A 27,151-nucleotide genomic window follows, 5' to 3' on the forward strand; every position below is an offset into this window, starting at 1 on the left:
ATATTTGATTTATTAGTGTACAATTACCCCAAATGACTAAACCATACCTTATTGTTGAGCTAACGTAACCATGGTATGCCATTAAAGCCGCTTCTGTGGAAACTGTTTGTCTTGTTCGTCTCAAGGCAAACACAAAACTGTTGAGTTTTGAATAGACCTTATCTTCTCGCCATTTGCACTGACAGTCCACCATTATTCCCAAAAATTTCGTACATTTAACTTCTTCTATAGGATCGTTATTATAGTGTACATTTAAGTTAGGCGGCGTAGCTCGTTCTGTATGAAATTGAATATAATTAGTTTTTTTAATATTAACCTTTAAATTATTTACTTCAAGCCACTGAATTGTTTGAGCTAATGTTAAATTTATATCATTATTATATGTCAGTAAATCATTACATTTAATTATAATAGATGACACATCTATCATCTGCAAATAGAATACATTTGTGGGATAAGTAATTCGGCAAGTCATTTATATACATTAAAAATAGTAAAGGTCCCAGTATACTGCCTTGAGGAACTCCGTAACCATTATTCATATAGGAAGATCTATAAGACTCTATAGTTCGAGAATTGTTACAGTACTTGAGAATCTCTACACATTGCTTTCTGTTATCAAGGTAGTCCTTAATCCAATCGAGTGAGGGACCTCGTATACCATATCTGTATAATTTGGCAAGTAGTCGCTTATGGCATACGAAATCAAACGAAATCAATACGAAAAAAAATCAAAAATTGCGTATATAATTAGATTTATTGTCTTACAGTTAGGACTGTTAGGTTAGGATAGGACGTTGGAGGCACAGGATAGTGTATCTATCTAATTATACGCATTTTTTATTAATTCTCAAGCAGTTTAAGACTATCAAGAATAATTGTTACCTATCATTGTCTTTCAAAAATAATTCGGAAAGCGCCGAAATTTTAAAACGTAATAAATATAAGAGCCTCGGTAGAGAGTATCATTTCGTTCCATTTGGAGTTGAAACTCTAGGGCAGGGGTCGGCAACCTTTTAGCAGCCAAGGGCCACATAGCGGTTAGCAAAATTGCAGCGGGCCGCACACTGTTAATAATTCGTGAATTTATTAGACAAAAGGCTACATTGTCGTTTGTCAAAAAGGACACCTTTTAATATACATTTCTATGCAAAAGAGTCTGCGGCGTCCCTCACAGTTATTCAGCGCGCTTCGCGCGCTCTTACATTCAGGGCGCCTGCGGCGTCCCTCACAGTTATTCAGCGCCATTCGCGCGCTCTTACATACACACTTAAAGGTCGGGCGGAGCCGGACATTCATCGCGCTTGGCGCGCTCTTACATACAGGGCGCCTGCGGCGTTCCTCACAGTTATTCAGCGCCCTTCGCGCGCTCTTACATACAGGGCGCCAGCCGGGCTAGCACATGATTGGCGCGAGAGTATCTAGCCGCGACATAGACTACCCGTCCCTCTATAATTCATACAGTTAGTAAAAGAGGGTAGTCTATCTCGCGGCGAGATACTGTCGCGCCAATCATGTGCGCGACCTACTGAGGTGCCCCTCACACTTAAAGGTCATCAAGGTCAGGACATTCAGCTATGCGCGCTTTGTGCGCTTTTTACATGCAGGGCGCCTTTAAAGGTCGGGCGAAGCCCGACATCCAGCGAACCCTCCACACTTAAAGACTCTCCACACGCGAAGACGCGAACGCGAGTCTGGAGTCTAGTGCGCTAATCAGCGAAATCGACTCCACACTCGCGTTCGCGGCTTCGCGCCGCGTAGTCTGGAGCGCCCTATAGGCAGACACTCATATTGGCACGTCTGTGCATATTGAGTGATCAGCACATTTAATGTAGATCTTGTGATAACCCAACCCAATTCCAAATAATTAAATTGAAATGAAAGACTTTTCTTTTTCACTCGATCACTTTAGTGACGTAGGACTGATGTAACCCGGAGGCTCGCGGGCCGCAAGCGAGCGGTTCGCGGGCCGCCGGTTGCCGACCCCTGCTCTAGGGCCATGTGGTCCCAGCGCGCACAAGTTGTTTGCAGAAATCGCAAAGCGTCTGGTTGACGTAACTGGTGACCGAAGAGCTGGCGGCTTCCTCGCACAACGTATCAGCATTGCGATACAGCGAGGAAATGCCGCCAGCATCCTTGGTACAATGCCTATAGGCCCTCTATTTTAGATATTAATTTCGTTTACGTAGTACCACTGTATATATTTTGTATGTAAATAAAGAGTTTTAAACATTAAAAAAAAATATGTCTTTGTAAATGTATGTTTATTTAAATATAACTAGTGTACCTAATAAATTGAATATTATTAGGTAAATAAGGAATTCTAAAAATAAATAAGAATTTATTATACTTTTCGTTATCATGTTATGTGCGCCCGCGCAGTCTCATTCACTCTATCCATGCACCCAATCCTATGCTATGGATGCATTGTAGTATTTGTAGTCATTTACTTAAGATTTTTTTTTTTTTATTATAAACTGATCGGCGATTGGCCCTAGTCACATCTGATGGAAAGCGAAGACAGGGCCTAAGATGGAGCTCACCGTTTCAGTAACAGCCTATTCACTCTTGTTTTAAATAAATAAAATAAAATAAATAAATTGATTTTATTTCAGGCAAGCACCCATATAAAACACAGAATTACCTATAAGATGAGACAAGTGTAAAAAGTTAAAAGTAAAAATAACAGTTAAAAATCAAAATCAATAATTATATATTTAAAATTACAATTTAAAATAAAATAAAATAACCTACTACTTCCGGTTCGCATCTTGATGCAGAGACAGCCAAAACCTACAAATTGTTTTAAAGAGACCGAGGTCATATTGATCAGGGAATACAGATGGCGGGAGCGCATTCCATTCCTTAGCCGTCCGTACCAAAAAGGAGGAGGCAAAACGTTTTGTCCGAACGAATGGAATGTGGACCACGAACGGGGGTGCAATCGCTCCCCGCGCCTGGATGTCCGATGATGGAAAGGGGAAGGTGGGATCAGGTCGTGCAGTTCCTGTGCGCACTCCCCGAAATGTATCCGATAAGATGAAAGTGGACAACCGCTCTGGATCCGCCTTTCCATACAAAATTAGTCCTCATTTTCCTCTCTGGATATTAACAAATATTTTGGGACAATTTGATTTATATCTACCACAGCTTATGCTCCTTAGTTTTATTTGTTTCGAATTTTTAATTACTGCATTATAGTTAGAAGCATTAAAACATTTCTATGGAATTTTTTTTTTTCTTCTAACTCTTATCAGTGTCAATATTACATCAAATTGTGTAAACATACTTTTTACAATGTTAATATCTAGAGAGGAAAATGGGGACTACGCTTGTATGGAGTAGCGGTCATCCCCTTTCCTCTTAAGTAGGTATGCAATAAAAAATATTCGGGCTATTTCCCAATTCTTATAAGTTATTGTTGGTAACAGCTGGGATTTTTTCCCCATCGATAACCACTATATACGATATATTAAAACAAAAATTATTACTTAGATACTAGAGAGATACTATTTCGGGTACTTAATACTACCGCACACCGCACCGCGACCTTGGTGCGGTGCGTCGCACGTATCGATAGTATAAGTTAGAGCGAGAAAGATATTGTGATCGTACAAGGTCGCTGTCCGGTGCGGTAGTCTGTTACGTTTAACTCGACCGTTATGTTGTTAAATCCCACGGTATGTAGAGCCCATAACTTGTGCAACTTTTGAACTTGAACGCATCTTTAATCAAGGACAAATATGGCCGCCGTTCGTAACTGTCACTGTCAGTTTGACATCTCTGTGTTTGTATGAGCGTCGCTGTATCGACGTATATTCGGTTGTTCAGTTTTGCTGATTATTTTACGCTGAAATTTTAAGAAAAGGCCAGTATATTGTGCTTGATCCGTAAAGATCACAAAAACATCTGTAGTTAAACATATTTTTTCAATATCATTACAAAAACATCCGCTTAACTAATTAGTAACAAGACTGAAGTTTGAATACATTGTGTTATCCACTTATCCACAGCAAGCTCTTACGTTGCACCTGCCTTTATAATGGCTATACATCTTCTATAAACTATAATTAAGGTGCAGAATAATAATGGATAACAGTTCAAGAGTACAATTGGTGTCTGAGGACTTGAGCGTGTGCCGCGTCTGTTTGACCACTAGCAATAAGCTTTATAGCATTCCTGATGGGCTTGAAGAGCATTTCATACAGCTGATGGGCGTGGAGGTAAGTAATCTTCTTTAAAATATGGTTATTATATAGGAAAATTGCGATTTTCATACTTTAATAGGGTGCGTTGGGGTAAGATTAAACGGGTTTTTCATGCAGGGTAAGATAAAAAGAAGTGCCGGCTCGACTCCTTGATTAGGGTAGAGCGAAATGGGGTTTTGGCGCCCTTCGTTAAAGCTTTTTACCCTTTTTTTTCTCATTTGCCCTTTTGGCGCCCCCCTTGCCACCTGGCGCCTAGAGTGGCCGCTCCACTCGCTCTACCCTAGATCCGGCCCTGAAAAATGTCGCCCGTAATGCTTGGGCATACGGACGATTTTTTGTCTTACCCCTCATGAAAAACCCGTTCAATCTTACCCTAATGCACCCTACTGAAAAATCTGATGTTGAAATGGGAAATTTATATTTCACTAGAATGAAACATTAATTATTTGAAACTTCTATATTCATTTCTTACTATAAATATTAATGCAAATCATACATTGCCATTGTTGCAAATCATGCCTTGGAGTAAACTTTTAAAAAAGAGATGAGATGTTCCAAAAAAGAGATAATGAGATGTTCATGTTATAGTGAATTGTTTATCTGAAATGAATGCTAAAGAGGTATAATATAATGTTCCTACATTATGAACCTAAAGCTATCATTATTATTTAAGCAGCAGGCCAGCAGTGATAACTGTGATCTTCTAGATATTTAACATTTAAAAAAAAACCGGCCAAGTGCGAGTCGGACTCGCGCACCGAGGGTTCCATACTTTTTAGTATTTGTTGTTATAGCGGCAACAGAAATACATCTTCTGTGAAAATTTCAACTGTCCAGCTATCCATGTTCATGAGATACAGCCTGGTGACAGACAGACGGATAGCGGAGTCTTAGTAATAGGGTCCCGTTTTTACCCTTTGGGTACTGAACCCTAATAATCAACATTTGTATGTAAAATGTTTGGTCATGATAATTATTAAACCAAAAATGCTTAGTGCCCATCAAAAATAGTAACAGCTAAAAGTTGACTTGAAAATGTATGCTATTTTCAGTACTCGGATGACGATGGGTTGCCCCAGTACCTATGCCCATGTTGCCGGGCGCAGCTCCTGAGGTTTGCTGATCTCCGCGCTCGCTGCCAACGCTCACAGGCCCTGCTTAGGGAGATGCTGAAACAGCTAACTTTTGTGAGTAACATATTTTGTGCCTGTGGCCATGCCAAAATTTGGACTGTGGTAATAAAATATATTTTGACAGCTTAATTAACGGCCCGGCCACGACATCGCGCGGCCGCAGCGGCGAGCGGCGGCCATAGATGGGAACGAAAGGTCCAATCGCTGTGTCTCGCTCCAACCTATAGTTGCCGCTCGCCGCTGCCGCCGCCGCTCGATGTCGTGGCCGGGCCGTAAGTGATGAATGGCATCTTATATTTAACTAGTATTGAGTTTATTTTGCCAGATTCAGATTCATTTTAATTTGCAGAAAAAGGGTTAGTTACAGTTCTTAAAATAAGGTGGTAAACATACACATGAAGTTATTGTTGTGAATATCGTCTGACTGATCTGGTGGGACAATAAAACAAGTAGTGGATAATATGACCTGCGCGTTGCCTTAGTTTAGCACAAATGGGAGCACGAGGCACAGACAGAACTTCTCTGACTGTATTGATTGTATTAGTCGGGTTCAGATGATTTTACGAGTAAATAGGCGGACGCTTCGGCTGTGGAATGAGCTCCCTGCCGAGGTTTTCCCGAGGGGCTACAGTATGGGGTTCTTCAAAAAAGGAGTGTACAGGTTTTTAAAGGGTCGGCAACGCGCGTGTAATATCTCTGGTGTTGCAGGCGTCCATACGCTACGGTAACTGCTTACCATCAGGCGGGCCGTATGCTTGATTGCCACCGACGTGGTATAAAAAAAATAGAATAATTAAAAGTAATTTTAAATAGAATAGAATAATAAAGTTTTTGTATTATTATTTCAGCTTTCAACAGACGACATACTCTCAATAGACAGAAATTATCACAAACTAGCTCTAAACTTGGTAACACTTAGCGTTTACTCATTCAGCTCACTTGAAAAAAAGACTAACACACAACCTGAGGAAATTTGCGAAGACTCATTTGATGACAGGGATGAATTGCCTGAAACTGATATAGAAATTAAAGATGAACCCACAGATCCCTTAAATAACGTTACAAATAACATTGAAGAGACAGTTAATCTAAGTAATAATCTAGAAACGCCCAAACAATTAGTTGTAGAAATTGACGGTTTAAACCTAGGTCAAATCTCCGTTAAAAACTTAGAAACAGTGAAGGAATCCAAAAGGAAATCTAAAAAGGAGGATAAAGAAGTGAAAACTAAGAGGATATCAAATCTGCTTCGTTTTGTAGCTGGAAAAAAGAGAAACGCTAAGCCATTGACAAAATGGCAGCTGCAACTGCGAAGAGCGGAGAATAATTTTTTGCCAAACTTTGACCACGCTGAGTTTGAGTCGAAGCATGATTGTAAGTTGAAGATACTGACGATGGAAGAGCAGCTCCAGGAGATAGAGGAACGGAAGCAGAGCAGTAATTATTTGAATCTGGATTATAAGTGTGAGCAGTGCGGGCGGGGGTTTGAGTTTGAGCAGCCTTTTAAGAATCATATGGCCAAGCATGACCCGGTAAGCATAACCATTAAGAGGCCGTAGTCGATTTTGGAGCAAAAATTTAAAATTGATAGATTTAGTCGTTGAAATTATACACGTTTTGTTACGTAATATCTAAATAACAAGTATTGGTTTCTATTAGCACGTCTTCTCATCTTGCCTTTTAATAATGAGGTCACGAGCGTGCTTCACCGGTAATATATGAAAAGAAGGGGCAGTTTTTAAAAATTCATCAAAAATTTATGGTGGTAAATTATACAAATTGATGTATAAGAATAGTTTCAGCAAATGTTGTAGATTGTTTAAGTATCAAAATTACGTTGAAATTAAGTCGATTTTCAGAGAAATTGTCACTTGTTTTGAAGTAATTTCTGGAGAAAATTGATTTCGTGTAACTTTAGCGTGCGTGAGCGTATTTCCGTCAGTAGAGAAAAACGGGAAATATAAAAATTGTAGGCGCGAAGGGTTATCGTCCCATAGAAAATTTTAATTTCGCGCCTTTTTCTACTGACAAAGTTGTTTGACAGACTATATTTTTGACTTTGACAGGGGAAATAGTTAATAAAGAGGTTTAATGCAAAGTTACTTTAAAAAAAAGTTTTCACCGTAATATGTTGATTAATATGTTGGCTAGCTATAATGTGTTGATTATTTTCATATTAATATTGTCTTCGGTTACCGCGATAGTTACTCATGAAATAAAACTATGAAAACGGATTATATCGCGTATATTGAATTTATAACACATCCCGACGTTTCGAACCCTTTACAGCGTTCGTGGTCAACGGGTTACTGAGAAAAAACTACAAAGTGCAAAAACACAGTGTAGTTTTATTTTTATATTGTTTTACTTTACTTTAATTAATGATTACTTTAATGAATTGAATATATGTAATATTAGTTTTGAATGATTCACGGTTAGTTTCACTAGACTTATATTGACCGGGATATAGACCGTGAACATGATGCATGTAACTGCGTCGAAATATCGGGAGCTCACAAATAATACAAAAGGTAATCACGGTCTATATCCCGGTCAATATAAGTCTAATACTATTATAAATAAATGAGTATGACATATTAAATATATTAATAACGGGTCACTCACGTGTTTTAAGTCGAAAACGCGTAACCCATCATTTGACAATAATGCCGTAAACGAGGGTAGTTTCTCGCCCCCCCTGCTGCCACCGGCGCCCGCGCCGAGTCATCGGGCGCGGAGGGCTGCGGCCCGCAGTCTGCGCCGGTCCGTCACCGTCGACGCAAGCTCCTGATGACGCTCCACGGTACGGAGTGAAACATGTCGAGCGTTTTCGACTTAAAACACGTGAGTGACCCGTTATTAATATATTTAATATGTCTATGTCTCACGGAAGTTTTGTTATTAAAATGAGTATGATTATGTTTTTGTGAATTAAGGTGAAATTAGGCTTAATTTTTGTAGAATATCGGTCCATTCGAGTGCGACGTGTGTCACATATACTTCCGCACGCAGTATCTGCGTCACCGCCACCTCGACTACCACAAGATGATGTTCAGCTGCAATCTGTGCGGATTCATCACACGCGCCAAGTAAGCATTCCATCCTGTACTCTCTGATATATACAGGGTGGGCACAGGGATTCCGACACACTTTAACCATGAATTCTAGTGCCTATTTGGATAAAAAAAAAGTAATATAACAATGCCATAGAAAGCCTAATTTACGAGATATTCAATTATTTAAGTAATTTCGAAGTTAAAAAAACTCAAGGCTAACACGCCCTTATGTGACGTAATCATTACATACCAAGACACAAACAATCACACATGCAAAGCAGAAGTGTTAAAAATAGTAAACTTACCTGTCACCTGCTATAAACTAGACATAAAGTGTCATATTGGTGTCGCATGTTGTCTTTTTCACTCTTTCAAACTAAAGATACGTTCACAAGTTAGTACTATCGTTAATTGATTTATTTTGTTCCAGAAATTAAGTAAATTAATTAGGCAATTTTGGACCCATGTTGATATAACATTTTTCTTTCGTAACACTGCCAGGAATCCACGGTTAAAGTCTGTCGGAATCCCTGTGCCCACCCTGTATAGTTCTCTTCCTTATGATTTATTTCATAGCATTTGCCTTTGAAAAAGAAGTATAATACTTCAACATACAGTTGGTTAAACCAAATTGGCAGTAAATAAGAACCAAAAAAACTAACTTGTGATACTATTCCTACCTTTGTTATTTTGCACTGCCCATTAACTTATTTCTAGCCACTGAATCGCTATCTGAAGGTTGTCTGGAAGAGATCGCTTTTTAGCGATAAGTCCGCCTGTTGTTACCTACTCACTTATGTCCTGTCATTGTTTGTAACATGTATTTTTCTTTGTAGTGCACAATAAAGTATTTTATTATTATTATTATTATTATTCCTTTTTTTGGGTGCTAGTAGTAGTGTAAGAGGAGGATAGTATGATTATCAACCTACACCTCTGCCTCGAGAAGATTTAAATCCCCCCTCGATTGGAGGAGGGTATCCCAATATGGGACCGGCAACAAACCGGCGGGACACATGTTATAACTATATATATATTTTATTTTTATTTTTTATGATGAATAGGCAGGCGTTTGACCACGATCCCACCTGATGGTAAGTGATGATGCGGTCTACGGTGGAGCACGCTTACCTATGAGATACCTATTAACTCTTGCCTTGAAGAGCTCCAAATTGTACTCATGCGGAAACACAGACTCGGGCAGGGCGTTCCACTCCTTGGCAGTTCGCATAAGAAATGTGGAAGCAAAACGCTTCGTGCGTATTTTTGGAATTCCTACCATGAAGCGATGCCGGAGTGCCGTTTGTCGTGTGGTCCGATGGTAAAAATGGGACGGAGGAATAAGGTTGTGCAGTTCCTCGGCACACTCTCCGAAATGTATCCTATAAAAGATCGACAGGCTGGCAACCTTATATTTAGGTACTTACACTTTGCTCCTGGCACGGCATGAATATGACAGGGTTGAGTAATGAGTATGGACGCTTTGCTACTCGTAGTTGCGTTAGGGATGAAAATTCCAGAAACAAATGTTTTTTTCGGGAATTTAAAAAAAAATCGTTATTTTCGGTTTTTTTCCAGTTCTATTCAGAAAAATTAAATACGTCACATAATGCCACTGATGAGTGATGACAGTGTGAATGCCATAAACAAACACATTAGACATGCAACCTTAACCTACCTATAAACTGATATAAATGTCATATACTAAGAAAAAATGACCAAGGCCTCCAGTATGGATGGTATAGAAAGGATCGCAATCTCTTATGGCAGAATTGTTGTAAAAGTGACCGCGTTAAGCTTTAAATAATAGTTCCTAATCTCTCCGGTGGCGCTAGTTAGGCTCTGGGACATGAGTATAACATGAACCATATAAGGCAACAAATAACCCGACCAAATTACGTAGGTTGTTTTTGGTAGTATTTCGGTGTATGGTGGCGCCGCCTAATTACTGTTTTTTGATGGACACTTTTCATACATAGAGATTTGGCTCCTTTATACAGTCTCCATGGCCTCCAGTGCCCCAGGCTGGAATCGAACCAGCGTCCTCTGCTATCGCGGCAGGTGCCTGTGCCCTTCGGCCACTGGGCCGAGTAGTATATAGTAGTGTAGTAATGTTTCTACTTAAAAATAAAAACAAATTAAAGTATTTTCTGTAAATAATTTAATTTGTTCTAATACTTCTAACAGTTCTTAACCTACCTGTTTAAATTCCTAATTAATATTTAAAAAAAAACAAGTTTTTTTATTCTTTTTTTCGGAAGTAAGTAACTGAAATTTGCATTGTTTTTTTCGAAAGAAACTCGAAAAAAACGAGCCCGTTTGAAATTTTTCCGTAATTTTCTCGGTTTTTTTCAACGCTAGTTGGGGTGTAGGACTCGATATTATATTCCACTGACTCCGTTCTTGGTCAATTCCTAGGCCTCCATTTAGTCTTTCGTACCGTTTTCTCTAGTTTCGTGATGTGTCAATTTTTATTAGCAACAAGGGTAACTGCTATCCAGGTTCTATATAAATCCTTGCCCTTGTCTAAATGTGTCGTGTTCAAGTAAAAGGTACCACATTGGCGCTTGCCATAAGGACGCCCTGACAGGTTTTTCGTATAAAGATACAAGCAGTTCTCGTCATGGTAAGCGACAATGTGGTACCTTTTAATTGAAAACGTCACAAGTATAGGAAAAGAATACCATATTTGCTTAATAGTTTGCCCGAAGCCATAAGATGTGAAAATAAGAAGTCTAAATTTAAATCTATGTTAAAAATACACTACCTCAATATTTTGTAGTAATTGCACTACTATAAAATTAAGTTAAGTACATATGTAACTAGAGACTGATGACCCCACAGTTAAACTCATTATTGAGTTTTGCGGGGCTATGATTATTGTATGAATACTCTGTATTTTATTTAAAAAAAAAAAAAAAATTCTTTATTCAGATACGGTGTTCCAAATTTGTTAGTTTGTTACTTAAAAGCTAGGTTATTTATATTAAAACTATTTTTTATTACACTAATTTAAAAAATATATATCCCCTGAATGGGGGTTTATAAGTGAGGACATCCAATGTCTTTGTAAAAGACTGTCTGGCCTGATGTCCGCTAACATATTTAGTATGCTGTTGGCACTCCCCTGTATTCTGCTTCTGATGGACATGATCTTTTTACGCATAATGGCGTGGAAGTCCTCTACGTGTGCGTCGGCGAACATGCCCGATGCACTGCAGAATCTAGGGAGCCCCATCAGCACCCTAAACATGTTATTATAGAGGACTCGTAAGGCGCTGATTAAATAAATAAATAATAAAAATAATAATAAATATAGACTGAAACGTATTGTATGCTCGCAGACATTTGGCGCGGAACCATTATCTCATGCACACTGGAAAGGTGTTCGAATGCAAGCAGTGTGAAGCCACTTTCACGTAAGTATTATTTTTAAGTGGAAATGGCTTGCAGATTAAAATGGCGATGGGCTGGGCACACGGCTCGCACTAATGGACGATGGAGCGAGAAAATCCTGCACTGGTACCCGCGCGGCGCCACGCGGCACGCGGCACTTCTTCTTCTTCTTTTTCTAGGGGCTATGTAAGGCTCCAGAGCCTATGTATCACTGCGACCATCTCTGATCTATTGTGATCGCCACCTACTACAACTCTCGATCCAAACCTGCAACTTCAAACAGCTGCAGGATCTTTTTGGTTTCGAGATACTTTAACTCCTCCGGGCGCAATATATGTCCACCCAGGATCAAGTCACGAGTGCGCATTAGGCAGGGGCACTCTGTGAGGATGTGTAGGGGCGTCTCCTCTGCCTCCGTACAGAGTCTGCACCGCCCCATGTCACGTTTCCCCATAGTGTGCATGTGCTTATTTAGGCCGCAGGGCCCGGTAAGCACCCTGACCAAGTTGCGCAGTTGGTTCCTAGGCAGCGCCAAGGCGCTCGAAGACGCCTTTTTGCTGAAGGCCTTGATAAGCGCTTTGGAATGGTTGCCACGCGGCACGCGTACCGCCCGCGGCGACGCCGGCGAGACGACATCGTCGCCGAGGCGGGCATCACCGGGACTCGAGCTCGAGTAGCCGCCGACAGGAACGAGTGGCACAGGAGGGAGGAGGCCTATGTCCAAAAATGGACAGCCCAAATAGAAATAAGGAAATAATTATAATAAATAAATACTTAGTTAAAATTATCACATATATGTAAATTACCTAATAAATGCTACGAATGAACGCTGTACTAATACCAAAGATAGATATAACTCCGTAATAGATGGATACAGTCTAAGGAAAAAACGTGCCTCGAAAATCAAGAAAATTTGGTTCTCGTTCAGAGGGCGCTACTAGTTTTGGCCTACAATCGTATAGATGGCGTTGACGGTTTCGTTTGTTATTTAACAATTTTAACGCATATCAGTGAAAGAACATGGGTCAAAATCATAAAAATAATTAATGCAAATAAAAAAAATCATTTATCTATATTTAAATACATTTTATCGTACTTTTATAAATCTTCATTTTTAGTTTTAAAGTGTGTCGACAGATGGCAGTGAATTTACTGGGGTTACAAAATTTACTATGACAGTACCGCTCTAGTATAAGTTACTCTATGCTAATACTAAACTTAATTATTGATACTTTAATAGTTAATGATGTTTTAAGTTTATGATATGATTTTAATGTAACTAATATATTTATGCATGAATGTAATCTTATTATGATAGAATCTATTGGAAATAAAAGGCTTAATTATTATTATTTTTAAGTCCCGCCATCCAGCGCTGAGATTCCATGATCCAGCACCAATGTGTAACCTACGGGACTCTTGGGAATCTGAATGGGAATCAAGATTTCTCCCTGGCGACGTCTTCAAGCCTAATACCGAGACACAATACATTCACTTTTGCTCTTAATGGACGTCCTTAAGCCAGAAATACATTTTTATGACCCCGTTTTTCTTAAGCGATAACTCTTAAAGTAAGGTCGATATTAAGAAACATCGTGAACGTCAGCTGCCGCTCCGTTGGAGGACTGAGCAACGGTAGCCATCCAAACGCTATTAAAATTAATTTTAGTTATTACATTTTAAAAAAATGGTAAGGGACCCTATGCAACATCTTATTTTGTGTGTTTGACGACCGGTCTGGCCTAGTTGGTAGTGAACCTGCCGGTGAAGCCGATGGTCCTGGGTTCGAATCCCGGTACGGGCATTTATTTGTGTGATGAACACAGATATTTGTTCCTGAGTCATGGGTGTTTTCTATGTATTTAAGTATTTATATATTATCGTTGTCTAGTACCCATAACACAAGCCTCCTTGGGCTTACCGTGGGACTTAGTCAATCTGTGTAAGAGTGTCCTATAATATTTAATTGATTTATCTGTAAAAGTGTCAAATATATACGGATTTTAGTATACGGTAGGGTAGGAAACAGTGGCTCAGCTCGAACAGTGGCTCAGTTGCCCCAATATCGCCTCTATCTTGTTGCAATTAGGTTGACTGAGCCGCTGTCTCCGGCTATTTGTTTCCGAGCCACTGTTTCCTACCCTACCCTACGTGATTCCCTGCAGGAAAAGCACCTCATACTACGGGCACGTGCGCCTCAACCACCCATCGAAGGACCATGTGTGCGGGATCTGCGGGGACTCCTTCATCGGAGCCCTGGGGCTACGCCACCATCACGCGAAGGCACATAAAGAGGTAACTTTTTTAAATACCAAGTATGCTTATGCAGGTATGCGGGTCTCTATTGTTTCTCATACAGTTTTAAGTCATAATGTATTGTTTGTCCACGTTTTCGTTAGTCATAATTTGGGTTTTCTCAGAAACGCGTAAGTTTTCAGGATTGCCATGAAACAAACCTAACCTAACCTATCTATGGGATAACCTGAGGAAAATCCTAAAAAGTTTATGGCTTCAGAATTATGACTAATGATAATATGACAATCATTACATTATGACTTTCAATAATTATGTCAAACAAAGGGACCCCGCAGGTATGCATACGGCCCGCCTGATGGTAAGTCTTCATCGTAGCCTATGGACGCTTCATAGTTCATAATTTATTTATTGCATCCATGGTTTACATTTGGTGGTACATGGATGGATGGATGGTGGATGGATGGATGCAGTGTAGGTTTCACATGGACCCTGGTAGGGCACAGCAAAAGTCTTAAATCTAAAGTATGCTAGGTATTAGTACGAATGTAATCATTATATACATCATTACAAAATTAAAACTATCATTATATAGATAAAGATAAGATAAATATAGTTAATTTTTCAAGTAGGCATATTACAATGCGCTTATGAACGTCAAATAAAGCTACGCCGGCTCTAACCCTACACCTCTGCCCCGAGATTTAAATCCCCCCTCAATTGGAGGAGGGTATCCCAATATGGGACCCAAAAAAGTACCCAATTGATTATAATAAAATAAAATAAAAATTATAATAAAATAATAAGTAATTAATATAATAAAATAATATATATGCGTTATTGATATAAATGCGTTAATTTTAATTTATGTACCTAGTTATAGTTTAGTTTTAAGAACTAGACTTATATTGACCGGGATATAGACCGTGATTACCTTTTGTATTATTTATTTTTTGTGAACGCAGCCGACGCGCAAGAATGAGGGTAGACCGAGCGCTGTCTACACAACTTTGACACCCACCCGCTATCTTCAGTCACCCGTGAACATGACGCATGTAACTGCGTTGAAATATCGGGAGCTCACAAATAATACAAAAGGTAATCACGGTCTATATCCCGGTCAATATAAGTCTAGTGAAACTAACCGTGAATCATTCAAAACTCTAGTTTTAAGAAATACTTGCTGTGCCCTAACAGGGTTCATGTGTGAACGTACCCTAATGTAACATCTGTTTTGTACCACATGATAATAAGCAATAAATTATGAATTATGACCGGCAACAAACTCGGCGGAACACATATTTTCAAAACAATACATCTTATAATTAACATGCCTTACGAGTAAATAAGAAAAAATACAATTTTAATTACTATACAATTCATGCAATTAAAACCATTAGTTTATAGAAATAGATTTTCGTGTGTCTGTCACCAGGCTGTATCTCATGAACCGTGGTAGCTAGACAGTTGAAATTTTCACAGATGATGTATTTCTGTTGCCGCTATAACAACTAATACTAAAAAGTACGGAACCCTCGGTGGGCGAGTCCGACTCGCACTTGTCCGGTTTTTTGAAGAACCTCATACTGCAGCCCCTAAAGAAAACTTAGAAAAGCTCATTCATGTTGAAATCGATTAAAAAAATGTTTGTTATTTCTAGTTATCGAAGTCAAAGTTGTCTTGCGAGTCGTGCGGCGTACAGTTCGCGAGCTCCGAGGCTATGAGCAGACACACGGACGGACGGACACACTGCGACGCGTCCTTAAAGTTAGTATATTGTGGATATTTTTTAATAATTGACCTAAATGATTATAGTACATTGTGCAAGATGGGGCGTAAGTTAAATATTGCAAACGAGAGTATAGTCAAAGATAGATATAACTCCGTAATAGATGGATACAGTCTAAGGAAAAAACGTGCCTCGAAAATCACGAAAATTTGGTTCTCGATCAGATGTCGCTACTACCTTTGGCCTACTGTCGTATAGAGGGCGTTGACGGTTTCGTTTGTTATTTAACAATTTTAACGCATATCAGTGAAAGAACATGGGTCAAAATAATAAAAATAATTAATGCAAATAAAAAAAATCATTTATCCATATTTAAATCTAAATTTCTGGACCCGGGGTATGTCCTTAAACTACGTCCGGACCCGGGGTATGTCCTTAAACTACGTCCGGACCCGGGTATGTCCTTAAAGTACGTCCAAAAGAGAGGTATGGGCACTGTGAATGTCATCTCGCTTTGTGTGGTAGGGCACAACACAGCGAATGTCATTCCAGATCTAGAGCAGAGCCCAACTGGGGAAGTACCTCCACCTTACAGAAAACCGCAGCCAAATAACACTAGACCCTAATCATAGTGTTGTGTTCCTGCCGGTGAGTAAGGTTGCCAGAGCTCAACGAGGGTGCGGTGTGTTGACGACGGGGGACCTACGGAACTCACGGTACTGCATTTGGACTGTATGGACGCGGCGTACAGGTGCGGCGATCAGGGAGACCCGGTGAAACGGCTGTCCGCTGGCCGCCCGCAGGTCAGTAGGGTTCCCGAACCCAGGGATTACTTAATCTCCGCCCTGGGAGGCTGAACCACCAACCTCGCGTAAAATCCTTGATGTAGTAGTCGTGCCGGAGAAGGAGACCGGAGTGGACCCGGCTGCTGCACCAGGGGGGGACCGGGGGCCCTTCCGTACGCCGTGCCTGTGAACCGCACTACCCTACATATTCCTTTGGCAGATCTGTTCTGTTCTCTTGTCCCTTAAGCCGTCAACGCCCCGAACCCTCTTTGTACACTCAACAACAACAACACATGGCAAATAAGGGTAAAAAAAGAAATGGTTTCTCAGCGGCATCCCCTTCCACACAAGTGGACTTCTGCAATATCAGGGGATTACACTCAAATTTGAGCGCAGTCCATTACCACCTGGAATCTGCGCAGCCGACCATCCTATTTCTAACGGAGACGCAGATATCCTGCCCGGCGGACACTGCATACCTACTATATCCCGGCTATACACTTGAACACAAGTTCATGAGACGCGCTGGTGTATGCATGTATGCCCGGCAGGAGGTCTGCTGTCGCCGCCTCCATGCCTTTGAAGACAGGGACCTGTCAGTTCTGTGGGTGCGTGTGGACTACAGCGGCCACACTCGTGTCTACGCGTGCCTGTACAGGTCTCATAGCGGAAACACGGAGACAACCCGACTCTTCGAGCACCTGCAATCGACGACTGACAAACTTCTAGAGCAGTACCCTTCCGCAGAGCTGGTGATTTTAGGGGACTTTAATGCCCACCACGTTGAGTGGCTTGGTTCCCGGTCCACCGACCACGCGGGGAGGTCTGCTCACGAATTTTCTCTGGCCTATGGATTCTCGCAACTGGTACATTCTCCCACGAGAATACCAGACATCGAGGATCATACTAGCTCTTTACTGGACCTCCTGCTGACTACACGTCCGGACGGATATTCCATCTCAGTGAATGCACCTCTCGGTTCGTCCGATCACTGCCTCGTCCGGACACAGGCGCCTTGCGCGCGGCCCGATCCACCACGGCCAACTAGCTCGCGACGCGTGTGGCAATATAAATCAGCAGATTGGGACGGACTGCGTGAATTCTACGCTTCGTACCCATGGAGGCAGCTCTGCTTCACATCAGAAGATCCTGACTCCTGCGCAGCCAATGTTGCCGAGACCATACTGCTGGGAATGGATTGTTTCATTCCCAACACGGTAATAGCAGCGGGAGCAAAGCGACGACCTTGGTTTAATCGGCCTTGTAAAGAGGCTACAGTTCGCAAGCAAGCCGCTTACAGGGCTTGGACCAAGGCCGTAGCTAATAAGGATCCGAACGTTTCTGATGTGAAACGCGACTTAAACGCTGCCTCGAGGTCCAGTAAAAAAGCCATTGCCAGGGCTAAATACGATTTCGTCGGCAGAATTGGCGACAAGCTAGCGGGCTATCCCTCTGGGAGTCGCGCGTTCTGGTCGCTCGCCAAAGCTGCCGAGGGAAATTTTTGTCAGTCGTCTTTACCACCTCTGCGAAAAGCTGATGGTGATCTGGCCCACAGTGCAAAAGAGAAAGCCGATCTTCTTGGTACTCTTTTTGCCTCGAACTCGACCTTGAACGACGACGGTAGCGCCGTGCCGCCCACCATCCCGCGGTGTGCATACTCCATGCCCGAAATCTCATTCACGCAGAGGGATATTCGGCGGGAGTTGCTATCCCTAAACGTTCATAAGTCGAGCGGGCCAGACGGCATTCCAGCACTTGTGCTTAAGCAGTGTGCTCCTGAGTTATGTTCCGTGTTGGCGCGTCTCTTCACACTCTCTAGCAACAAACGGCATGTTCCATCTTCGTGGAAGACGGCCCTTGTGCACCCTGTGCCTAAAAAGGGCGACAGATCGGACCCATCGAATTACAGGCCTATCGCTATTACCTCCCTTCTCTCTAAGGTCATGGAGCGTATAATCAACGCAAAGCTCCTGAGATACCTAGAAGAACACGACCTGATCAGCGACCGTCAGTATGGTTTTCGCCACGGTCGCTCGACTGGTGATCTTCTAGTGTATCTCACTCACCGCTGGGCTTCGGCCATTGAGAGTCAAGGTGAGGCATTGGCAGTTAGCCTAGATATAGCGAAGGCGTTCGATCGGGTCTGGCATCGGGGTCTCCTGTCGAAGTTACCATCTTATGGATTGCCGGAGGGACTATGCAAATGGATCGCTAGCTTTTTGTCTGGCAGACGCATACGAGCCGTAGTAGACGGAAGCTGCTCCAATAGCATGGACATTAACGCTGGCGTTCCGCAAGGCTCTGTGCTATCCCCAACGCTGTTTTTGCTGCACATCAATGACATGTTGTCTATCGACGACATTCATTGCTATGCAGACGACAGTACTGGGGATGCCTATTACGCAGGCCGTGCCAACATCCCTCGTTCCGTGGTGCTAGAGAGTCGTGAAAAGCTTGTGTCGGATATTGAGGGCACTCTATCCAGAGTTTCGGTGTGGGGCCGGGACAATTTAGTGCGATTCAACCCCACCAAGACACAAGTTTGCGCGTTTACCGCTAAGAAAACCCCGTTTACTGTGGTCCCACAGTTCGAAGGCACAGCCCTTACCATGTAGGGAGTATTGGGATCCTCGGTGTCGACATCTCCAGTGACGTCCAATTCCGTAGCCACCTGGAAGGGAAGGCTGATCTGGCATCCAAAAAACTCGGTGTGCTCAATAAAGCACGGCGATACTTTACTCCGGGGCAAAGACTGCTGCTATATAAATCGCAAGTCAGACCCCATATGGAGTACTGCTGTCACCTTTGGGCAGGAGCACCTGGATGCCAGCTTGGACCCTTCGACTCAGTCCAAAGGCGCGCTGTAAGAATCGTCGACGATCCCAAACTCACAAGCGGTATCGAACCTTTAAGTCTAAGGAGAGACTTCGCCTCCTTGTGTGTGTTCTACCGCTTGTACAATGGGCTGTGCTCTGAAGAATTGTTTGACATGATGCCAACGGCCGCTTTCTATCACCGCACCGCTCGCCATCGGCAGGGTGTTCATCCTCACACCCTAGCACCTAAATGGTCGCGTACTGTGCGGTTTAAGAGGAATTTCCTCCCGCGTACGCTTCGGCTGTGGAATGAGCTCCCTGCCGAGGTTTTCCCGAGGGGCTACAGTATGGGGTTCTTCAAAAAAGGAGTGTACAGGTTTTTAAAGGGTCGGCAACGCGCGTGTAATATCTCTGGTGTTGCAGGCGTTCATAGGCTACGGTAACTGCTTACCATCAGGCGGGCCGTATGCTTGATTGCCACCGACGTGGTATAAAAAAAAAAAAAAAAAAAAAAAAAAAAACATTTTATCGTATTTTTATAAATCTTCATTTTTAGTTTTAAAGTGTGTCGACAGATGGCAGTGAATTTACTGGGGTTACAAAATTTACTATGACAGTACCGCTCTAGTATAAGTTACTCTATGGTATGTACAGATGTAGATACTTAGTTCATCTAGAAATCATTTTATAAAATTGTGCCCTTATTTGAATCAAGAATTACTGGATAAACCTGTAATTTTATTTCCACTTTATTATGATATTATGACTTATTTCTCTTCATTGAAACAGAGTATTTGATCAAATTTAGTTCATTGATCATTTAGTTTATCGTTATTATAAATAATCCTTCTGTCCGGTAAGCATTTACCCACTGATACATTGACCTACAAAAAGTGCATACCTAAGATACAAGTAAATGTTTACTTAGTTTAGGTATTGTTATCAAATTTCCATTAGCAACAGAAAATACAAATTTGTTCGGTATTTTTGTTTTTAACTTGACCTGTATTTATCTTGTTGCATCTATGAATGTACGAGTATTTAAGTATAAATTGTATTATTACCATTGTATAAATCCAATTAGCATACGTTTTAAATGAATAAATATTATCTTATCTTTATTCAATCAAAATGTTTATTTCAGAGCGTGCGTGGAGTGCGGCGCGGTGTTCGACGCGGAGGAGGCGCTGGCGGCGCACGCGCGCACTCACCACGAGTTCTGCTGCGAGGAGGTAACTCCACCTTAGGGCCATCCCACACTAGCGCTGCTCGACGCAACATTGGCGTAACTGCGCAGTGACACAGAATAAATAATAGTACTAGGTACCTTAAGTGGCAGTGGGCGGGGCACATTGCTCGCAGAACTGATGGCCGGTGGGGCCGGAAGGTTCTGGAGTGGCGTCCGCGTACCGGAAGACGAACTGCCGGTAGGCCTCCAACGAGGTGGAGCGACGACCTGGTGAAGGTCGCGGGAATTCGGTGGTTGCGAGCGGCACAGAATCGGTCGGAGTGGCGAGCCTTGGGGGAGGCCTATGTCCAGCAGTGGACGTCTATCGGCTGACATGATGATGATGATGACTAGCTACAGAAGGTTCACTCTCTAACATAACGCGTCTATTACGACAGATATGACCGCTAGGTGGCGCATGCGCGAACAGGCGTCCGTTCCGTAGCGGTGCGCGGCAACCACTATGGCTAGACACCAAAATTGTTGTGGGCCGCATGTACTTGTAGCGACACGACGAAATCGCGGCGCGGAGCGTTTTCACATTGTCTGATCAGATATCGGATGTCGGAAGGAATTAAAATGTAAGATGTGTGGTTTTCTGTATTTATTTATGCATTTTATAAATCATTATTATTAAAAAACCGGCCAAGTGCGAGTCGGACTCGCGCACGAAGGGTACCGTATCATTACGGAAAAAAACAGCAAAAAAATCACGTTTGTTGTATGGGAGCCCTATTTAAATATTTATATTATTCTGTTTTTAGTATTTGTTGTTATAGCGGCAACAGAAATACATCATCTGTGAAAATTTCTACTATCTAGCCTGGTGACAGACAGACAGACAGACGGACAGCGGAGTCTTAGTAATAGGGTCCCGTTTTTGTAAATCCCGTAAATGTAAAATACTATGTTTTATGAATAAATGCTTATATCTTGAATCTTTTTACCCTTTGGGTACGGAACCCTAAAAACAATAAATAACGCCAAAAAGGCGGACTTAATTCCAATTGCTCTCTCCTGCAGCTGCGACTAACAGCCTCTTCTTAACTAGTCGCATTTCTTTACCGATTCTCGTAGTTTTATGAGCAGATTTGGTAATCAAGTTGATATATTTTTCGTATTTTTTTAAACATTGATTTTATAGGGCTTTGTACACGGCACTAGTTTTTTTTTAATGATGTATAGGCAGGCGTTTGACCACGATCCCACCTGATGGTAAGTGATGATGTGGTCTACGGTGGAGCACGCTTACCTATGAGATACATATTAACTCTTGCCTTGAAGAGCCCCAGATTGTACTCACGCGGAAACACAGACTCGGGCAGGGCGTTCCACTCCTTGGCAGTTCGCATGAGAAATGTGGAAGCGAAACGCTTCGTGCGTATTTTTGGAGTTAAATTATTTGGAGCCTTACGTGTCCGACGTGGCAAAAGCCTCCCCCAATTTCACAGATCTCTTTCCAATACTGTGTCTGGCCACTCCTTCAAAAACGAGTCTAGTTCATCCCACCGGCGCCGGCGGGGTCTGCCAAGTCCTCGATTAGAGATTTCGGACTCCCACTGTGGCGATTTTGCCCCACAACTCATTCGGCATCCGGCAGACGTGACCAGCCCACTCCCATTTTAGCTTGGCCGCCTTCCGAGCTACATCGAGTATTGAATAAGTTTTTAAATATAAATCCTTTTTTCCCCTCAGTGCGACCAATCGTTCGTGAGCGCCAGTTCGCTGGAGACACACCACCAGCGCATACACCTGCGCATCAAGTGGCCGGCGTACGGACGGACGAGGGAGATGAATAAGGAATATTATAGAAAGGTACCCATATTATATAATTAGAAGAGAGACGACGAAGATAATGGGTCCTTAAATTGAACCTTGGGGTACTCCGTGCTTAACAGTTAGGTCTTCGATTTAAAGTTTAGCAAGGTAAAATTTGGTTTGACATACGGACGAGGTAAATGTACAAGAAATATTATAGAAAGGTACCCATATTATATAATTAGAGGAAACAACGACCCACCCATTATCTGGTCCTAAAATTGAACCTTGGGATACTCCGGGATTAACAGTTTTTAGGTCTTTGATTTAAAGTTTAGCAAGGTTTCATTTGCGTTAACATACGGATGACGCGATTGTGCAAGGAATACTATAGAAAGGTACATACCTTATGACTAAACAAGGAAGAGAACGGGTCCTACAATTGAACCTTGCGGCAGTCCGAGTTTGGCTTAAACAAATTTTTAGGCTCCTTAACTTTTGGCAATTTGTCGTCGTTAGCAATTGTGTCACAAGACTGTTGTCCTGGGTTGTTTGGTTTAAGTAAGATTTAACAAGGCAAGCTTCAGTTCACAACCAGTTGTACTGCAGCCAGAGTAGTTAAACGGAACATGCTTCACGCAATCAAATGCTTTAGATGGATTTCAAAGTTACATTACGTTGTGACTTCCAATGATTTGAATGTTACTATTTTTTAAACGAAGCACAGAAAATGCGAGATTTAAGAGGCCGGTGTCGATTTTAGTCGCAAAAATGTAAAATTGATAGATTTAGTCAGTGAAATTGTACACCTTTTGTTACCTAATTGAAATAACAAGTGCTGGTTTCTATTAGCACGTCTTCTTATCTTGCCTTTTATCAGATCAATGTTTTGAAAACAGACTCACTAAATTAGTAATGATTTTTTTTCTGATGGACGTTTAGGTAAACGCGCGTAAAGCACTGATTTTGTCGCTCTTATTTGTAAACTTCGTAAAGTTTGGACTGCTAAAAATGGTAAATTTGTTATATAACTTAGAGTTCGAGGAAATGAAAGTTAAACGAATTCAATTTTCTCCAGAAATTACTTCAAAAAAGTGTCAATTTCTCTGAAAATCGACTTAATTTCAACGTAATTTTGATACTTAAACAGTCTACAACATTTGCTGAAACTATTCTTTTACATCAATTTGTATAATTTACCATCATAATTTTTTGATGATTTTTTAAAAACTGCCTCTATATATTACCGGTGACGCACGCTCGCGACCTCATTGTTAAAAGGCGATGAGGAGACTTACTTAGGATTACGTAACAAAACGTGTATAATTTCAACGACTAAATCTATCAATTTTACATTTTTGCTCCAAAATCGACTACGGCCTCTTAAAATATGGCAAAATTTTAACTAAAGTATCTGTGTTTTAGATAAAAGAGAGGACGCGACTTCGAGCCCAGGTTGTCTGTGAAATATGCGGAGCGAAACTCATGGTGAGTGAAAGAAAGAAAAAATATTTATTTCATAGTTGTACTTATATTGTACAAATTATTACAGTACAGAAAAACATACATACACTATGTACGATAAGAGCTGTAATTCTTTTTATTACTTAACCAACCTTTTTGATTTATGCATTTAAGGAGTAAAGGCTCGGAAAAACGCCCGTCATTTTTAAAACATAACCATAGTTTAACCTAGGCTTTAACCCAGACTTATAATATAAGACTAACTCTAATATTATTTATTATTATTATTATTGTTTGTATCTCCTTCTGGATTTTACGGGTCTATGAATCCCGGTCTTTTGATAGGCTTGCGTGGGGATATAGATCCAACACGTAGAGCCCCTTGGAGAGCTTTAATGTCATGTAGAACGCCTGCTGGAACCCGTTCACAGGCGCAACAATGGACACCCATGAACCGGTCGCAGCAGGCATTGGGACTATTGTAGAAAAAGTGAACAGTATACCGGTTTATGGATTGAAGTTTGGCTGGTCAAAAGATTGGGCTATTGCTGAGAGGTCCGGACACCTGCCATAACAATGTCTGTTAACGTTATCAAGGTAGGTGGTGCTGGTGACTCGTCGCTGACTAGATGGGCCCCTGAAACTTTATTATTATTATTGTAATTTGGGACCCATTTATGAGTCAAAAATGTTCGTTCACTCACAGTCTACGGACGTCATTGGGGAATACTCGTATTTAATCGTTGACATTATTATAAGGAATATTAAGTGTCTGTTGAACGGAACAGGCTTACGTTTTCAAAATGGCGGGCGTTTTTCCGAGCCTTAAAGAATAATTACATACAATATCAACTGTGTGAATGGTAAAACAAGTATTGTATTTTGTCTCAGTCTAACGCGGCCCTGGAGAGGCACCAACTCGGGCAGTGTAAGCGAGAGAAAAGTAGCAAGTCGTACAAGTGTCCCTCCTGCGACAAGATGTGCGCCACGAGGCAGGGGCTGCAGGTAATGTCAACTAATTTTAGTTTAAACTTTCGGTTTTCTCTCTTTTGGACCAGGTGACAGCCAGTTTAGGCAAGTATTTTATTTTGGTTAGTTTGTCTAACTAGAGTTTTTCACTCTACTCGAAGGTTCGCTGGAAGAGATTCGCCTTTCTACCTCTATTGGTGTAAATTTTATGTGAACACAACAAAGGTTCAGGTTCTAAAATAAAATTTACAGCAATAGAGGTAGAAAGGCGAACTTATCCCTATAAGGGATCTCTTCCAGCTAACCTTCGAGTAGATGAGACAATAAAGTGATTAATTCTAATAATTCTGAACGTCTCTGGCGAAGTAAAGATAGTTTGACGTTTAGGTTATTTATTTCATATTGCAGTTACTTTTCTGTTTTAATCAACCAAGGTTTAGGGCAGGGGTCGGCAAGGTATAGGCTCTTTTAAGGTGTAGGTAGTTTAATCATAAAACTAGTGATTTCTACAGCAATAGGTGCATCTCCAAAGGTCGCCGACACCTGGCCTAGGTCCTTTATAGCCTAGATAACACCCACAATTGACTTCTTACGGACATTTAGTACATGTTTCCAGATTTTAATCCATGTATATTGTCTGTTCAGCTACACGTGACGCTACACACGGGGGAGAAGCCGCACAAATGCTCGCAGTGCCCGCAACAGTTCAGGCAGGCGGGCGCGCTCAAGCGGCATCACGCGACGGTAAGTTCAGATAGACAGACAGACAGACCAGCACTACGTATATAGTCTATATACAGCTTCACGTGACGCTACACACGGGGGAGAAGCCGCACAAATGCTCGCAGTGCCCGCAACAGTTCAGGCAGGCGGGCGCGCTCAAGCGGCATCACGCGACGGTAAGTTCAGATAGACAGACAGACAGACCAGCACTACGTATATAGTCTATATACAGCTTCACGTGACGCTACACACGGGGGAGAAGCCGCACAAATGCTCGCAGTGCCCGCAACAGTTCAGGCAGGCGGGCGCGCTCAAGCGGCATCACGCGACGGTAAGTTCAGATAGACAGACAGACAGACCAGCACTACGTATATAGTCTATATACAGCTTCACGTGACGCTACACACGGGGGAGAAGCCGCACAAATGCTCGCAGTGCCCGCAACAGTTCAGGCAGGCGGGCGCGCTCAAGCGGCATCACGCGACGGTAAGTTCAGATAGACAGACAGACAGACCAGCACTACGTATATAGTCTATATACAGCTTCACGTGACGCTACACACGGGGGAGAAGCCGCACAAATGCTCGCAGTGCCCGCAACAGTTCAGGCAGGCGGGCGCGCTCAAGCGGCATCACGCGACGGTAAGTTCAGATAGACAGACAGACAGACCAGCACTACGTATATAGTCTATATACAGCTTCACGTGACGCTACACACGGGGGAGAAGTCGCTCAAATGCTCGCTCGCTTTCTATAAAACCTGTAGCACTTTCTACTGTAGCAATATTAAACAAGACTCATAGTGTTGGATTCCTGCTGGTAAGGTTGCCAGAGCTCAAAGAGGGTGCGGGGTGTTAGGGTCGGCAACGCGCATGTAACACCTCTGGAGTTGCAGGCGTACATAGGCTAGGATAATTACTTACTATCAGACGGGCGGTGTGCTTGTTTGCCACCGACGTAGTTTTTTTTTCTAAGCGTAAATATTATTAGAGTACTTCTGGTTTTATATATATTTGCCATTTAAAAATGAGCCCTCACTTTTAACAAGCGCACTTATCGCTCGAACGATCTATTCCAGACAACTAACTTTTGTGTGTAAATTCTAGGTGCACCTGGGCATCGACACGCGCGTGCAGTGCGCGCAGTGCGGCAAATACTTCTCCACGCCATCTACGCGGAAACTGCACGTGAACACAGTGCATCTACGTTTGCCGCCGCCCAAGCGACGGCGGCAGAAGGAATGAGAATCAAAAATATTTGAAACTATTACTGGAATCCATTATTCGTATATGTCTTTCCAAGGGTCTCTATTGTTTGACATAATTATTGAAAGTCATAAATCAAATCAAATCATTTATTTGCCATACGTACACATGTATACATAAAAGATAGATATAACTCCGTAATAGATGGATACAATCTAAGGAAAAAACGTGCCTCGAAAATCAAGAAAATTTGATTCTCGTTCAGAGGGCGCTACTAGTTTTGGCCTACAGTCGTAGATGACGTTGACGGTTTCGTTTGTTATTTAACAATTTTAACGCATATCAGTGAAAGAACATACATACATACATATAATCACGCCTATTTCCCGGAGGGGTAGGCAGAGACCACGGATTTCCACTTGCTACGAT

The 27,151-nt window shown here is 41.9% G+C and overlaps 2 protein-coding genes across 2 annotated transcripts; both read left to right on the forward strand.

Moving 5' to 3' along the window:
• Positions 1-3,789: 3,789 nt before the first annotated feature.
• Positions 3,790-26,859, forward strand: LOC134753171 (zinc finger protein 528-like). Its single transcript, XM_063688967.1, has 13 exons — positions 3,790-4,223; positions 5,261-5,395; positions 6,190-6,873; positions 8,303-8,430; positions 11,742-11,816; positions 13,959-14,088; positions 15,707-15,813; positions 20,521-20,608; positions 22,300-22,419; positions 23,788-23,850; positions 24,718-24,831; positions 25,441-26,159; positions 26,624-26,859. Exons 1-12 carry the CDS (start codon positions 4,089-4,091, stop codon positions 25,582-25,584), a joined length of 1,923 nt encoding a protein of 640 aa, XP_063545037.1. The 5' UTR covers positions 3,790-4,088; the 3' UTR covers positions 25,585-26,159; positions 26,624-26,859.
• On the forward strand, positions 25,634-26,761 carry LOC134753007 (zinc finger protein 558-like). The gene is made up of 5 exons (XM_063688767.1): positions 25,634-25,694; positions 25,740-25,849; positions 25,906-26,004; positions 26,061-26,159; positions 26,624-26,761. Exons 1-5 carry the CDS (start codon positions 25,634-25,636, stop codon positions 26,759-26,761), a joined length of 507 nt encoding a protein of 168 aa, XP_063544837.1.
• Positions 26,860-27,151: the final 292 nt, after the last annotated feature.

This window comes from Cydia strobilella, chromosome 26 (assembly GCF_947568885.1).
Source record: "Cydia strobilella chromosome 26, ilCydStro3.1, whole genome shotgun sequence".
In the NCBI taxonomy this organism is placed as follows: domain Eukaryota; kingdom Metazoa; phylum Arthropoda; class Insecta; order Lepidoptera; family Tortricidae; genus Cydia; species Cydia strobilella.

Excerpts from the sequence above, each read along its gene's own strand:
- LOC134753007 (XM_063688767.1), top strand. The coding sequence starts at position 25,634 with ATGCTCGCAGTGCCCGCAACAGTTCAGGCAGGCGGGCGCGCTCAAGCG. Across the intron at positions 25,850-25,905 it reads TCAAGCGGCATCACGCGACG|CTTCACGTGACGCTACACAC; the intron begins GTAAGTTCAGAT and ends GTCTATATACAG. Across the intron at positions 26,160-26,623 it reads TCAAGCGGCATCACGCGACG|GTGCACCTGGGCATCGACAC; the intron begins GTAAGTTCAGAT and ends TGTAAATTCTAG.
- LOC134753171 (XM_063688967.1), top strand. The coding sequence starts at position 4,089 with ATGGATAACAGTTCAAGAGTACAATTGGTGTCTGAGGACTTGAGCGTG. Across the intron at positions 6,874-8,302 it reads ATATGGCCAAGCATGACCCG|AATATCGGTCCATTCGAGTG; the intron begins GTAAGCATAACC and ends TAATTTTTGTAG. Across the intron at positions 14,089-15,706 it reads ACGCGAAGGCACATAAAGAG|TTATCGAAGTCAAAGTTGTC; the intron begins GTAACTTTTTTA and ends TGTTATTTCTAG.